The sequence below is a fragment of the Platichthys flesus genome, chromosome 4 (assembly GCF_949316205.1).
Source record: "Platichthys flesus chromosome 4, fPlaFle2.1, whole genome shotgun sequence".
Taxonomy (NCBI): Eukaryota; Metazoa; Chordata; class Actinopteri; order Pleuronectiformes; family Pleuronectidae; genus Platichthys; species Platichthys flesus.
The window spans coordinates 20,700,778-20,717,779 of NC_084948.1; the positions used below are offsets into that span (position 1 = coordinate 20,700,778).

At 41.0% G+C, this 17,002-nt stretch overlaps 1 protein-coding gene across 10 annotated transcripts in view; it reads left to right on the top strand.

Moving 5' to 3' along the window:
- Positions 1–17,002, top strand: part of ncam1b (neural cell adhesion molecule 1b) — a 73,015-nt gene that overhangs the window by 48,032 nt on the left and 7,981 nt on the right. For 4 of the 10 annotated variants that reach the window (XM_062386234.1, XM_062386241.1, XM_062386235.1 and 1 more), the window contains 9 exons: positions 4,841–4,870; positions 7,958–8,108; positions 8,316–8,503; positions 8,893–8,989; positions 10,912–11,082; positions 11,932–12,060; positions 13,448–13,480; positions 15,430–15,554; positions 16,098–16,278. In XM_062386234.1, the coding sequence (XP_062242218.1) occupies positions 4,841–4,870; positions 7,958–8,108; positions 8,316–8,503; positions 8,893–8,989; positions 10,912–11,082; positions 11,932–12,060; positions 13,448–13,480; positions 15,430–15,554; positions 16,098–16,278 (1,105 nt within the window). The remainder of the gene's footprint in view (positions 1–4,840; positions 4,871–7,957; positions 8,109–8,315; positions 8,504–8,892; positions 8,990–10,911; positions 11,083–11,931; positions 12,061–13,447; positions 13,481–15,429; positions 15,555–16,097; positions 16,279–17,002) is intronic. The other 6 variants (XM_062386236.1, XM_062386238.1, XM_062386242.1 and 3 more) reach the window with 3 other exon arrangements.

Sequence of the window (17,002 nt, forward strand, 5' to 3'; positions counted from 1 at the left end):
TTTACATAAGAGGATTAATCATTCTCTGATATAATCTAGCCATGGAGGATGTTAAATAAATTATGTAAAGGCATTGTTTCATAATGCGATTGGGCAAAAGCTCCACAAGGTATTTTTAAGCATTTACACTTTCAATAATTTTCAACATCTCAAGTCGACTCTAAGTAGAATGACTATTAAAGTTAGAAATTAAAAGCATTGAAAGGAATCATGGTTTTATATGTATTCACTTTTCACATGAGAACGGAGGCGTCATGATAGTGAATGACTTTATAATATGTGAGCATACAGATCTTCCAAACACTGTTGACTACTACTGGTGATATTCAGCTATTTAGCTATTCATGTCTTGGTCTTGCTTCGCTTGACTCTCTTTCCATTTTCGTTGTGCTTTGAGCTTTTAAAGGTTAACACAAGAAGAAACTCTTTCATTCTGAAGATGGTGAATAAAATCTTCAGGGTTGGCAGACAACAAAATAATTGTTCGACAACCGTGAGTTAAGCGATGCACAATGTGAGGATTAAGGGAGATTACTGTCTCATACAAAGGAGCAGCAGTGGGTCTGTACATACAGAATAAAAAGGATAACAAGAGCAAGTTAAAAGAGATATTGTAAACTTGTGGTTTTTATACCTGCACAAAGTTCAAATTGCAACTACTATGAGAATAGTTGAATAACTAATTTGTGATGAAATTATTATTAAAGTTGAAAATCTTTCCCAATGTACATTGTATAATTTGTTGAGAACAAAACCATCATCAACCCATTGAGGCCTGGATAAAAAGAAAAGGAAAAAATGTAAATCATAGTCTGATCCAACATCCGTGAATTCCATCACAGCAGGTCATAATGTGGCTCAGTAGTGTTGCGACTTGTTAAGCCCTAAGAGACACATTGTGATTAGTGAATATGGGCGATACAAATACCATTTGATTGATTGTGTGTATGGTCTCCACCTGCCTGTATGCACACCCGACAGAGTCTGGGCAGGCTCCTGATGAGTCTATGGATTGTGTCCTTTGGGATCTCCTCCCAGACCTGGAGCAGGGCATCAGTGAGCTCCTGCACAGTGTGTGATGAGACCTGGAGTGTCGGATACACCGAGACATTACATCCCGTAGCTGCTCAATCGGATTTAGGTCAGAGGAACGTGACAGCCAGTCAATGGCATCAATGTCTCCGTCATCCAAGAACAGCTTTCACACTCTGGCCCCATGAGGCCGAGTGTTGTCCTGCAGCAGGAGGAGCCCAGGGCCCACTGCACCAACGGGAGGTCTGATAGTCGCTCTGAAGATCTACTCCTGGTACCTAACAGCAGTCAGGGTACCGTTGGCTATGGCATGGAGGTCTGTGTGACCCTCAAAGGACATGCCTCCCCAGACCATCACTAAACCACCGCCAAACCGGTCATACTGGATAATGTTACCAGCAGCATAACGTTCACCACAGCGTCTCCAGGCTCTTTCACGCCTGTCACATGTGCTTAGCGTGAACCTCCTGTCTTCTGTGAAGAGGACGGAGCACCAGTGGCAGATCTGCCAATCCTGGTTGTTCTCTGGCAGATGCCATGCTCATGAGACTGTTCCTGGAGGCAGAGCAAACCTTTTTGCGACTGCAGGTATGGATGTACCATCCTGGAGGAGCTGCCCTACCTGTGTAACCGGATTGGGCTGCAGGTCCCACCTCCTGCTACCAGTAGTGACAAGGACACCAGCAGAACACAATACTAGAGAATAATTATTCATGAGGGATAAGGGGAGATCTATTGTCTGTGGCCACCACATGTAAATCCATTCCCTCTTTAGGGGTTTGTCTTGCTTTTGCCTCTGAATTGCACCTGATGTCACTTTCATTTGCACCAAAGCAGGTGAAATTGATTTACCAGCGCTCTTGCTTCCTGAATGGACAGATTGAAATCCCTGAAGTTTAACTCACTTGGTGTTATACTGTGACGATTAAGTGTTCACTTAGTTTTCTTGAGCACTGTATATCATTTTTTTTCATGTGGTATTTGGTCGTCTCAGTCTTTAAAATGCCTTCACTGTGAGTGGCTGTAGATAAATGTATGGATTTAATGAATGAAATTTAAGCTTTTATCCATACTTAGTACATTATCTACATAATTGACGTTTCGCTTATTTGAATACATATTAAATATTCTGCTTGATGCAGGAAGTTTTTAAGTTGCAAGTATCCGGAAATATTTTCAACCATAGAATGAAGTTATAATCAAATAAAACTGTACAACTCTTAATAGTTAAAAGCTCTTGCAGAAACAACCAGACTTTGAATCGGAAATAAAACAAACGCTGTGATTGTTTCACTCGGGTTGAGATCCTTAAAGGAAAGCATGTGTTTAGCTTTGTGTGGCGGAGGTGCATAAGAGCATCTGGAACAGAGGAAGCTTTGAACATTGCTCATCAGTGCAGAGAGGAGCTTTGTTTTCTCCAAACACAAAAGGCTCCTCATTTATAAGGGCACACCTGCTGGCTCAGTGGTAGGAGTGATGTCAGGTTTTTTTTCTTCTCTCCCACATGCTCGTCAGTTTTCACTGGTGCACTGGCAGAATTTCCTCGGCTCAGCAGTTAATGACACGGGACGCTCACGATATGCGTGCTCATCAGTTTCAGTCAGGCGTCACCCAGTGAATAAAACCGCCCGGGTTCAGTACATTTATGTGCGTAGGGTACTCGTGTTAGTATGTCTCTCCTCTCTGCCCTCCTCACGCCGACATCCCATTCCATGTCAGAACAAAGAGCAAGGATAATTCTCCCTGTAAGGAAATAACAATGGGCTGGAAATAAATCCCAAGGGAACCGTCACCATGTTGCTGTGCACGTTCGCCCGAGGGACTGATTGTGTCGCGGCGTTCTTCTTTTGCCTCGCTCGCATCTGCCGCCTGTTCGATGTCCTTTTGTCTTAAACAAACACCTGTCATCGATCGGACGGGGACGGTTGTCGGCTCGCTCGCTGCAGACGACCGGTGGATGAGGGTGGCCATGTTACACACCATTAGGCTGCCTGTTTTAATTGGGCGACCACTCTTTCTCAGCACGCTGGTGATATGCAGCCAACTGCTGTTTGTAATGATGCTCGGTGCACAGCAGTGTGTTGTTGCTGTGACAGTAGAGGACTTACAGTGCCCCTAAGGACATGGTGAAATTAGACTCACAGAAAGGGCTCGTATATGAAGAGGTTACCAAGTTTTTTCCTCACCTCCCGCATCGGGGATCGTTTGTCAGTGATAGTTTGTCGGTGATATTAACCACTTGAATTCAAACACACCATGTGTCTTGTGTTATAAGCCCCCAGTATTGATTATGAGGGGATAATACTGGGGCTTGATGTTTTTGCCCTTCAATTATTCCAGCAGATTGCTTTCTTGACATTTTCTAGCTGTTGCACCTGATGAAATAGCTGTTTATCATTTTGCTTGTTACGCCTCAGCACTTTTTCGCTCACATCTCATTGTCATGCTTAACATTTTCTCGTCAGCATCATAAAATCCATAGAGCATGCTTTCCAAATAGCTTTTTGTCTTGTGGAAGTTGGGCTCTTCAGTGTCACTGTGATTTAACTTGACATAGCATGTTGTCTAGTTCAGTGTAAATATCTGTAAATCAGCGGTTTGATTTGATCTGTCATGATATCAAGTGATGCTATATTCAGCTGACTATTTGTCTTTATTCAGTGGAGTGAGAGAGACTGTATGTGACTTTATGTCCTGAGTCAGCCTCAATAACAAAAAATAAAGCTGTAGCACAAGTACTGTTAATATCATACACTGTACATAAAGATGGATACCATGACCCCTCTCCAATCTCCCCCTGGTGGCTAGCTGCAGTATAGGTCCTAAACCCTGCCTCTTCCATGGTAGTGGTTGGGACCAGAGAAAATTTTCTCAAAAGATGGTCCCTGCCATTTTAGGTAGTTCTTATCACACTGATGTATGTTCAAGTATGTTTAAATGTAGTTATATTTAGTTAGACAAAACGGGGTGAAGCACCATGATTGACAGCTGAGACTGACACACGATTGGTCGATCAAGTGTATTGGCGGATCCTAACACCGCGGCTCATTCCCCCGATCGCTATTTTCCGGGGGCAAGTGGAGACATGTCATCTATCTTTACATTCAGTCTATGCTTAACATTCAAACAGGATATGTGACTTGTTAAATGACTCCACATCATATATCACCTGTCGCAAAGATTAATTTCAAGAAGAGCTGCTCCATTGAAAAATTGTCATATCTAGAAACCCGGCCAGTGTTGTTCCAGTGACATTTTGTATATGCCCTAATAAAGTCAACAGTGTGAGAGTAAATTATCTGCTATTGGCAGGTTGGTACTTATCTTCTCGTTATTGCTTCAAGCCTCACGAATAGATTGTGAGTCGATAATTGCTGCACGACTTTTACAAAACAGGCCAACATATCTCTGTTGCTGCCGTGTAATGGAGTCGCCTCCTCTGATAAACCAATAACCTTCTTATCTGTCAGCATTTGCGCTATCGTAAATGCCTTTTAGGCTTTTAGAAAGCAGCATTTGTTCGAGTCTGTAGTACTAATAAAAAAACACACACCATAAAATGATCTTCCAAAATGTAGTCATATAATAGGTTTCTCCAGAAGGAAAAGCCAAAGTATAGCTGTTATTAAATCTGTGGACCTTTAGCGGAATCAGACATTCAGCTCAGGTTCTGTGAGAGCTCAGGAAATAAACTTTGGACACCTCATACTTGCATGCAATGTGCAGCATCCCAGCTTTACCTGGCTAAGGATTACTTTCTAAGAATTGCTTTGCCTTGTGTTTGTTGTTCTGTCTCTGTCCTCCGCAGGCATCATGGACTCGGCCTGAGCATCACAAGGTATTCTAAATGCATGACTTTTTCCCTACACCCATCCATCTTTCATGTCAGGGGAGTCTAATTCAATTCTGGATGGATGCAGATCAAATCTCTTGATCAAATAAGGGTCAGGGAGAGTATAAAACCCTGGGAGCAATGCAGAAGCCAAACAGGCTAGAGCAAATCTGTGTGTTTGTTTTACTTGTTTGTTTTCTAGAAACTTAAGATGCAGAAGCATATTTCAGATGGTGTTGTTTTTTTCCACAGATATTTAACCAAGCCTGTGAGAACACAATGAATTTTATTGTTTTATATTCTATAGATTCAAAACACGACTCTGTTAAAATCTGTTTTTTAGATCTTCAACCCCCCTCCCTTCATGTCCAGACTGCCAATTCTTGATCATATTTTTTTGATCAATTGTTGGACCAAAGCCGACTGAATATGTACATAAAGAAAATTAAAGATGCCTTTGTGCAGCAGGCCAGATTATCAGAGCCAGGCAATTTCCCTGAGAGAAAGTAAAAATTGGCATAAGACAGCACTGCCCACATAAACCTTTCTCCCATTTTCTTCACTCACAAAATGTGTTTTACATATCTGAGAAAATTTGTGCGAAAAACCACTTCTTGCCTAATGTTTGTGGCAATTGCACTGTACTAGAGGACAGTGCTGTTACAGATTCCTTTTCTGGCTTTTGGATAAACAGAAATTTGTGCTCTCACAAAGTATGCCCTCAACGATGTATTGTTATTTATACATTTGTACCACTTGACATGATATGAATATGTATTTTTGGACCATTTGGTTCCACAAATAGCCTTCCTATTTTACTTTCAAAATCGCAGGAAGTATTGCACTTAATCTAAATTGGTCTTTTCCTACTGCTCCTTTCTGTCAAAATATTGAGAATGCTCTATTTTCTTTCATTCATTGTTTGCACATGACTTAGATTTGAGATCAGGTGGATGTACATAGAAGACGAAGCTCCAAAAAGCTCAAACCAATGCATCCCAGTTACTCAAGTTTCTTGGTTTTTAAGAAGGATAAAGGTAATCCAAAGCAAGCACCAATTTCCCCTAATCCTGGAACACACTGATAGTTTAAAAATGCATTATGCTATCCTTTTTATTTTACGAACTGCATTTTATTAAGTTATTTCACAAATGACATCTCGACAGCACACATGCAGCACATTTGTAGCTTTGGTTGTGAGTGTTTTGGTCAACATTAATGGATTGGGTTTAGTAATAATCTTCAGGAGCATGAGGTCTTGTGACGAGCTGCAGAAGGGGAGGTTGTTCCAGCTGCGTCTCCGTCCCCTCTGCTGATGAAGCGGTTTGAAAGCTCTGGTGTGGTTTGATTTATTGGAGGAGCTTACGCCTGAAAGTCTTTTTTCGTTCTTCCCCTGTCCTCCTGGTGTTTTATACCAGGGTTTTCACATAGACGTGGAAAGTGATTTTACACCTATTTGTTATAGGTAGTAAAATCAAAAATTATGACCAAGAAAAGGTTTCATAAAGGAAGCCACCGCGGTGCATTATGCATTAACTCCGAAAAACTATAGTTATGAAACATTAATGACTCCCAATATTAAATTGCAGAGAACCCATCATTTTCCTCCAGTGGATAATGATATTCATTACAGGCGTCATATACGGAGTACGTGGCTGCAGCCCCTGAGAAACTGGCGACACTTTGATTTCTTTCAGAACGTACGAGCACAAAATAAAAACGAATCAATTTTGAGGTGACTAACAATGACACAGTGGTCGCACAGTGTGGCATGTGGCACTGATGCAGGAGTCAGGAGTTGAGAGGGAACATTTTCTGCACAGGGGTCAGAATAAAAGGTTAGTGTGTTATGTAAGTGTCTCCCTGGTCCTGCTACCCGCTCTGCATAATGAAGGGCCCAGACATGCTTTGTCCATTGAATTTGAATACAAACCAACAAGGGTTTCTGTAACATGGCCGCCCAGACCGGGCCCTAATTCAATATGTGTAAAAGCAACCCTGCCATTGTTTCTCCTGCAGCTTGGATCAAAGCCATGAATTCAACCAAAAGAGAGAGACTGAGATATTCAGCTGTGCAGCATCGTGTTAAAGGAACCATTCACAAAAACACAAAAAGCTTACTGTAACACTTGCATGTCCCGAATCCATAAATTAAATTTAATCGGATGAAGAATTACTGAGACCGTGATGTACAGTTTTTATAACAACAGTTGAGATGGTCTGTGTCATTAGAAGCTTAAACAAACAGTCTGGTTGAAATTCACACAGGTCTTTTATGAGGTAAAACTAATGTTTACAGTCTGTATAATAGAACATGTCAATAGACTAGGATAGGATATTACTATCTGGAACTTGATACCTCCACAGTTTAGTGTCACACGACAACAACAGTCACAACAACACGGAGCTGTCGACCTTGGCTGAGAAGCTACTTATGGTTGGACTTTGTAACTGGGCCTATCAAGTTAACGAAACCAGGTATCTTGAGAGCAGAAGGGTCATTTACTCATCTCATTAGCCAGCTGTCAGTTGTTATTCACCAGGTTTCAAATGCTATCTAACCTGGCATGTGTCCTTCAACACTGAAAGTGGGACACAGGCTCAATGAGGGTTCAGAGAGATGCAAGCTAATAGAAAAACAAAAAATACAGACCACAAGGAATCAACTCAGAATGTAATTTAAAAAAAAAAGGTGTGCAATGACACTAGGTCATAAGTGTCTGACACTATAGAAGTGTTAGTGTGTGAGGCTAATGCTCCGTCTAGTGGCATGCATCAACATATTTCACAAGTTGGTAAGCCTTCGAGTGAAAAGCTCTCAATGGTTTCTAGTGCCTCCTGTCATGAATTATTGATAAGCTCCCCTGCACTGTCGACTGTGTCCTTATGTTTCCACGTCTTTACAGAGCAGAATGTGCCCATTTCATTAATGTAATGTCTGTTCTGCTCATTAAAGTCCCGCTTATTTCTCAGGTCGCACATCTCTCTGCCCAAGTGTGCTCCGTTGATGTAAATGTGCAATATGGCTGTCGGAAATAACTGATGCGAATGGTTTGTTTTCCTAAACAAAAACCCATTTCTTTTCTCTTTTAGAGTCTGGATGGGAACGTGGTGGTGAGGAGTGACGCCCGTGTGTCCTCCCTCACTCTGAAGTACGTTAAGTATACAGATGCCGGCTCGTACCTCTGCACAGCAACCAGTGCCATTGGAGAGGATAGTCAGTCGGCATACCTGGAAGTCCGCTGTAAGTGTTTACTTCAACCGTAATAGAAGTGTCAAAGAAAATAAGAAAACAAGACGTTACATCTAAATGGGTAACCTTCAAAATGTGCATTTACTGATCATATAAAGCTCATTCACACAGCACTATTTCCAGGTACTGTTAAAACCACAAAATCAAAAACTGTGTTTTCAGGAAGTTGGTATCAAGTGTAATGTCTTTGTTTCCTAGATGCCCCTAAATTACTTGGTGAAGTAGCAGTGTATACCTGGGAGGGGAATGCAGTGAATATCAGCTGTGAGGTCAAAGCTCATCCCAGTGATGCGTCCATCGTTTGGCTGAGAGACCGACTGCAGCTGCCCAACTCCAACACCACCAACATTAAGATCTTCAGGACTCCATCAGTCAGCTTCCTGCAGGTACAAATCCATATGTCCGACCATGATTTACTCTTTGTGAAAATAAATCTACACACATACACCTAGAGTCCTGCATCGCGTACACACACACACACACACACAAACACACACACACACACACACACACACACACACACACACACACAACCCTGTCATCAAGATTTAATGAACATAGGCTTGAAGTAAAGGGTTTTCTTTCAGCTCCATTGTGTAAAAAAATCGGATGAATAATTTAGCGGAGGGGAAGCTCACAGCAACAAAAATAGTCTACGCTAATGGACCAACAAAAAGGTCATCTTCAGAGCGATTGACACACAGGTTGGGTTCATCTGTGTTGGTACACTGCCCTTCATTTATTTGCTTTTTCTTTCTCCATTTTCCTCCTCCAGATAACCCCGGAGTCTGAAAATGACTTTGGGAGCTATAACTGCTCCGCCTCTAATGAGATGGGCACAGAGTCCAAGGAGTTCCTGCTCATCCAGGCCGGTCAGTGATGTTCCTGTGTTTTACAAGTTTGTGCCTTGTTATTTCAGGTCATGGTCAAACCTTGAAGTATATTTACTGTGACGTTAAGGGATTGCTAATAGGAACAATTTGTCTGCAGGGTGTGCCCTGTCAAAAATGGTTATTTGGGATAAATCAATTTCTTGTGGCACATTAATTAAATAGCATGTTTTTTCCTGGCCAATGCTTCAAGGGGCAGATTTTTCTCCCATATTCAAAACATCCAGCACAGTGTGAGATCACACAGATCACAGTTTCTATCTATGGTTGAGACATTTAGATAAAAAGCCAATCAAACCAGTATCACATCATTTGACGTTACTTCTCTGGCTGCTTAAAAATACACCAGATCTAAGCCTTTTACTTCACACAGGGCTCAGAATCATTATACAGTATTTTCTTGTGCACTAGTATTAACTCTGTCAGCTATTTTTAGATTTAATCTTAGTCCTGAGATAAAAAAGAGAAAAAGAAAAGCCCATGACAGTTTTAGTCATATTAAGCCGGCCTCACCTTTTAATTCAGGGAATACAAGTTGAGTTGAATAAAACCTCTTTTCACACCTCACAGACTTTATTCCAAAATATTCTTCTACATTTTTAACTGTGAATTCCAATAAAAGAGAGGTTGCATTAAACAGTCAGAGACCCATTAAAACAAGCCGAGACCTTAAATGTGTCAAGCAATGTCACAGTATCAATGTTATGGTGAGAATGTCATATAAGATTAGATTAAATAAAACCTCTGCTTTTAGCTGAAAATGGCTTAAAAGTAAAGAAACGTTTATATATCATCATAAACGACCTTGTTACCTCTGTGTCTGTGTGTTGCATCTCAAGGTGTCTCCTCAGGTTTGTTTTCTTTTCTCCTGTGATTTTCTATCTGCAGGACACTTTCCCTTTTTCTATCTGTTCAGATGTCAACCTGTTTTTCTGCTGTAATGTTCTTTTCTCTTCACAAAATTGTACCAGACCTCCTCCAGCCTTTTACTGCACAGCACAACCAGTGTAGCTGTTTTGATGCTGCTGCAGAATCCCCAGAAAAAAGACTGGCGTGCGAGAAATGCTCTGTGTAATTGTATATCCTGTGTGGATCAACATTGATGCCGTCTCCTCTTAGTCATGGAACACCGTTAATCAAAGTTACGGCATTTCACTTAAACACCAGATCGCCACCAGCTGAGGCCATAGACTGTATTCAAACCAGCACATTAGACAAATGGAGCAGAGAGCAGGGAGTCAATCCAACTCTTAACCCACAGGGTCAAGTGAATGAATTGAAAACACCACACGCTGCACTTAGAGCAGGATACGGTAACTGAGGTAATTAGAATGAACCTTTTCATTCAGCACACAACTGTGCTTTAACCAGAGTGTGAGTTCAGCCACCTGCACTTATATATGGATATAGCTTCTTCTTTTTTACTAATAACTAATAATCCTGTTCAACACGAATCAGATATTTTTTTAATAATCACTAGTCACATTTTCAGCCTGATTTCTTTTTACTTTTTTTTCCTCCAGCACCAGCTGTTTATAATTTGATTCTAGTTTCTTTCAAAACGCTGCTAATTTTCACTGATTTTCTTTGTGCATCGTTTCAGACTGACGTCGGATCAGCTGTTCCTTGAATCAGTTTGAATTTGAATGTTATTCTCGATCTTTATTTTTGCCAAAATGACGACACGACTGTGCAGCTGTCAGTGCAAGAGAAACGTCTTGTTACTGTCAAAAGTCACGGATTACTCACAAAGAAGATGGATCCAATTTCCACTGTAATGTGGAGCCATTAGGAGTTGTGAGCTCACTCTCTAAGTGTAACGGAACAATGGAGTCTGAGTGTCGGTGCGCTGCAATCTCACAGGTTTTGTTGTAATCACACAGCGTTTCCTCCTTCTCTACCAGAGGTTCCGTCGGCTCCGTTCGTCAGTGAGGTGAGACCCTTCTCCACTTCAGCACAGATCCAGTTTGCAGAGCCCGATTCCACCGGAGGAGTTCCTGTCCTGAAGTACAAAGCGGAGTGGAGGACGCAGGGCCGGGGCAGCTGGGCTCAGGGGGTCTACGTGGTGGAAGATGGTGAGAACGTGAGATGCAACAAAAATGGGTTATGCTATTTGGGGAAAAGATGAAGAGGTGTATTTTAATAATCAAAGCCCATTGCCCGGGTGCATTTAGAGCGTGTCCAAATCCACCTTTGCCAGTTTAATGGTGAAAAATTGGTCTCTGCGCCAGTTACACGCTTCAAATGGGTTGTACTTCGTCTCTTAATCAATCATGAGTGGGTTTGTGGTTTGACATGCAATAAAACCGTCTGAGTGCCATCTCCCATTTGCTTTAAAAGCCAGGTGCACTTGCACTGCAGCAGATTACTGGTATAAGGGTGGATTGTGCCAGGTGAGAGGAAACTGTAACATGTGTGTTGTGCTTGTTCTTTGTAGTAGAAATTATTCATTCATAATATACTTGAATAAGTAAACAATATTAAATGGTCTTGAACATATGATAGTTAAGTCTTAATTATGTTCACGGTCATTTAACGCTACTTCCATTGACCTTCAAATTTAGTTTTCAAAGAGAAATGCTTTGACAGTCTGCATATTAAGTCGACGATATATACCTTCTGTCTCTGCCTGTAGTTGAGAGATAACAGTATTTCACCTTGTCTTAAACAATGGGAATGGGACAGTTTGCAAAATTCCGGTTCTATTAGATTTTTATGATTTTGCATGCAGAATCATCTCTTAATAGATATACCCCTTATTTAAATATATTTTTATACATGGAATAAACTGAGGGTTGAGCTAATCACAGTTTTATTGTGATGTAATGAATTGTAGGAAAAGTGGATGTGTTTGTTTTACTGCTGATGAAAATTATCAAGGTGTTCTCAGCGTGGATTGCTCTGCCTCTGATATGTTGCAACAGGCTCCATCAGTGAGGTGACCATCACCGGCCTGAAACCAGAGAGCAACTACGAAATGAAGTTGTCTGCCATCAACGGAAAGGGTGAAGGTGAAAGCAGCCCGGCCGAGTTCTTCAAGACGGAGCCTGTCCGTGAGTGACTTTTTTTTAACCTCTGTCTCCACTAACACAATTACCTGAGCTCCGTCCTCTCTGTCTTGGAGCGAGAGGAGCTCCTCTGTCCCGTGGCTGATCTAAAAACTCATTGAAGGAGAGTTTCTCAGCGACACACAGGTCAGCCCTGACACTGTGGGGGTCACAAAAGAAAGAGTATTTTCATTTAGAAGTCTGTCTGCTCTGTTTGGCTGTTTTTCATGAGGTGCCCTTGAAATCCCAGAACTCATGAAATATTTTTTTCGTCATGTTCAAGTGGTTTAACCGTATCTTGATTAAATTAACACTAGGATCTAATCACACAGTATTTCGAAATCCACAGTTTCACAGCACGTTTTCAGGCTCATTATGTGTTTTCAAATCATGAATAACAACATGAATGTGACTTATTGCCGAGTTCTCTGAATAGCAGCCTTGTGGCGAGTCTTCAACTAATTATTTAGCTTTTAGCTCCCTCTGTTGGTTGGTTATGTGTCTTTACAGGATAATCTGCTGCCTCCTGTTGGAATCCCAGTGAATTTGCCTCGTGACTTATAATAGATTCCATTTTTATTTTTACATCTTATCATTCTGTCTGTGTGCTGCCCTTCTCCACATGTTTCCATTTTTTTTTAATTTTAATCCCCCCCGTATCATGAATTTACCATAATCTGTCAGTGGTGTCCATCAGGTCAAACTTACTAAAGTGATTCATCTCTGTGTTCAGCTCTCGGTTTGATTTAAATCTCTCATGTGTTAGATGTTTTTAAATCCTGTTCATCAGTAATAAATCAGACAAATAAATCTTTGGATTCATGTGTTTGAAGAACATTATCTTACCCAGTCCAACTTTGCTTTGTATCCACATGTCCCACCTCTGTGTCTCTGTTGTTTGTCTATCTCTTTATGCACATTTCTCACATACTATTTAAAACCATAACAAAGAGCAAAAGTCCGTCTATTTAATTAAAATTGCTTGTTTAAGGACTAAAAGTCCAGGACGAAGAAAAACAGTAAATCTTTTATGTTTTTTTTTTAAACATTTATAATAGTTATATCTTACACTGAACAAAGTGTTGGATGTCTGTGTGAAAGACTAATTAGAAGACCCAGAATAAATTAGCTGGAATATTTCCAGGAAACATAATTTACGAAAAAAGATGTTTCACTTTATAGCACCTTTGAAGCGTGGTCTTAAAACAGGCCACTGTGCCTCACTCCTACATAAATGTGGCAGTCATTAAAAAAGATGCTTTGTTTCCTCCTCTGTGTGTGTCTGCCAGGAGCCAGTAAACTCTTCAGTGAAGTGTTGTTACAGAGATCCAGGTAGCTGTTTATGTAGACGGCTGATTCTAATTGCCTGATATCTTCTCTTTCATGTCCCTAGACGGCACTTTTCGTTTTTTCACTGAAGACACAGGTTTGTTCTGTAGCGAGAAAAATAGATGATTAGATTGTTTTACTGCTGTAGCTGTTCCCTTCAGTACAGGATATCCCAGGCTCCCTGACTGGTTAGCTGCATTTACAATCATTTCTTATCATAGCACAATATCCTCCTAGAAACTGTGACCTTGTTTGGTCGGATCATCCTCGACTCCTCTGTCTTTAGATTGTATTTCACCCACATCACACGAGTTGACAGCTGAGTAATACAAATAGTAATATTGGTGTAATTTTTGTTCTGCAACCTATGAGATCATCTGGATTGAAGGAGACACATCATGCTCACATTCAGGTTCATAATATTCATTTGGGTTAGCAGCACATGAAAAGGTGACACGCTCTAATGTTCAGAGAACTCATCTCTTTCCTCAGAATGTCAATTGCTGCAGCTCCTCTTTCAGCCTCTGTCTGAAACACTAGGTTTAAGCCCCTCTAAAGTCTTTAAGGCTTTTCAGGAGCAGTGTCCTCTTTTGGGGAGGGGAGCTCTCTGACTCTCAGACTTTGGGCTTTTTTACTTGGACATACAAAAAAAAAGAATCTATAAAGGACATTAGAGGAAAGAAACACTGAAAAAGCAGAATATGTCTCCTTTAAAGTCAGTATCATGAATTATTGGCTGATATGCAGTTTACAAGTCGTAGTTTGGGAATGTTTACATCAGGATTAAGAGTCATCAGCATTTAATAAAGTGCTGCCTTGCAAATTACAGAGTCTATAGAGATAAGAGGTTAAAGCTGGTAGAAGTCCATTACACTTTTCACATTGAAAACCCACCCAGATGAGTTTCTCTGCTCAGTTGTTGTGTTATTTGTCTTCTACCTGTATCTAAGTTCTGTCATCTGTTGTGTCCTCTATGTTTGTCTTCTTCTTTCGACCTCTCACATGTGCATTTCATGTGACTGTTGTTTGCCTTGCATGGTGCTGATGATCCCCCCCGCTCCAGAAGGTAACCTGACGTTGCAGATTTTCTGAGAGAAGATTCCTAACTGTAACCGGAGAATCCTTGCAAATTAAACAACACATTAATTGCTTCTACTCAATCATGTTAATACGCGTCTACCTCAGTCGTATTAATCAAGTCATTTAGACATTTGCCTCAGCAGGATAAATGAGCGGGAGCCAGAGCTGTCGTCGCAGTAATTCATAACAGTCAGGAGTGTTTAATATCAGCGTCAGTTAGACGGGACTGATAGCTCGCTACCTGAGGGATGTTACCTCTACTCCTTTTGGTCGCCTTACTATAAATCAAGTTTGTAATATACATTTGAGCTTTAATCACACAAGAATCATAATCTGTGTCGTCCTATCTTCCCAAAGAACATGGCTCCTTACTGCAGTGTCCCGGTTCTCAACAGCTCCCAGTCTCCTGCTCAGTGCTCCTACCACACACTGTACATCTTCCATGTTGTTTATCATATTTAATCGTAGCGTCGATACCATCACTCAAGGCTAAATCCACTAACAGGGACTGGTGGGTTAATCAGGTTTTGCAGAACCTGAGAGTCAGTGCAGTAACATCTCAGGCACGATGAGTCTCTCAAGCTGAGGGGAATAAGATCAGAGGCCCCCGATCCAAGTCTCTGTGCTCAGCAGCTCCCTCGTGTTTGGTGGAACGTCGGTCAATTTTGTGCCAGTTGAATGTTTACTCAGCAACTCGGACTGAATCAGATAAACATGTGACTGTGAGTCATTTGGCAGATGGTGTCAGATCAGAACAAACCATCTGGATGCGAGTGATTAAAGAAGGACAAGACAAGAAGCCAGTTTCAAACTTTCTTCAAATTTCTAACTTTTTCTGTCACTTTTTCATTCTGTAATAAATAAAGGATGACTGACATAATTTCTTTTGCTGCTTCTTAGCCAACGAGACGTCTAGATCTCTACCCCAGCATCTCAGTGACCTCTGTGCTGCTCATGTGTTTATAGGGAAACCCAACCCTCCTAAACTTGAGGGGGCTCTTCAACCTAAAGGTAACTCGCTCAGAGTCGGCTGGATCAAGCAAGACGACGGTGGCTCACCCATCTTACATTATCTCATCCGCTACAAACCAGTGAGTATGTTAATGGTTAGGTTAACTGACAGTGAGTCTATACATCATTTATCATATATCATTTAAGGCAACAACTATTTTAATCATATAAATCTCTCAGATACTGTTAAATAAAACATTTTGCTGGATTATAATAGTAAACCGAGTTTTCAATTTTTTTTTCCTACCTTTCATTTATGGTTGACCACATTAAATTTATTTGCACTCATTACTGTGACGCTCCCTTATGTTTGAAAACAATTTACTAGTTCTTCATGTTAATTCACTTAGAGCGTAAAAAAATTGTTTAATTGATTAAAGTATCAACAGAAAATGAATCTGACAAAATACATTTTCAAGCAAAAATATTTTTTTGTTGGTTCAATTCTTTGTTTTGCTTGTGTTTGGACTGTTAAAATATCAGTGTGGGTTGGAAAATGTCAAATTGAGAAACATTTATCATTTTTTTCCTGATTTGTAGACCAAATAATCAATTATTAAATATACAGAAAATGTTATTTGCAGACATAAACGTACTTACTAAATATCCTCCTGTGTCCTCAGATACAAGCGTCAGAGTGGAAACCAGAAATCCGACTACCCAGCGGCAGCGACTACGTGGTCCTCAGCAGCCTGGAGTGGGACACAGAGTACAATGTGTATGTGGTGGCAGAGAATCAGAAGGGCAAGTCCCAGCCAGCCAGCATGTCCTTCAGGACGTCCACGCAGCCAGAAGCCATCCCAGGTACCCTCCCTCAAGTCACTCACACTAAAATGGAACTAAACAACCAGAAAACTGAGGAGCCAAACTCAAAGCTCCAAGCCCGAGCATCAAGTTCTATTTTTAACTCTATCTCTGAAAGGTGAATGACAACTGAATAAATCTACAAGGGGATACAAAAACCATTTCCTGGACTGCTGATTGCAGAAATCAGATTTTCTGGCTCAAATTTCTCACTTTAAAGTTTTTACAGCTCTCGCTAAATGGGCTTGAGTTTGCGCTCACAGAACTGGGACAGTCGCTCTCCCTTGTTAACTGTTCCAATAGCAGGTAGACTGGGTAGACTGGGTAGTTTGTCCCTTTACCGACGCACCCTTTGAATTGACCCGTGATAACCTCAGATTAACTCGACCCTGGAGGTAGCAGTAGCAGTTTCCTTTCTTAACAAACCGTGCACAAACGCCAGCCTGTTAGATTCGCTTTAGATGCTAGACGCTGCCGAGTGCTTTCCTGAAACATCACGGCACACCATTACGTTTTCCTCTCACTTCTTTTGTAATTCATTTTCCAATCCAAAGCATTTCCCACTCACACTCACCTCTGAGGCACCATTGAGTCAACATGTAGTCCCCCCCCCCCCCCCGCTGTGCTTTCGCTTTGGTCTGTGGCTTTCTCTCCCCTTGATATAACTTCTTTTTTTTTTTTTTTGGTTGGTTTTCAAACCTGACACATTTTCACTTTCTCTCTT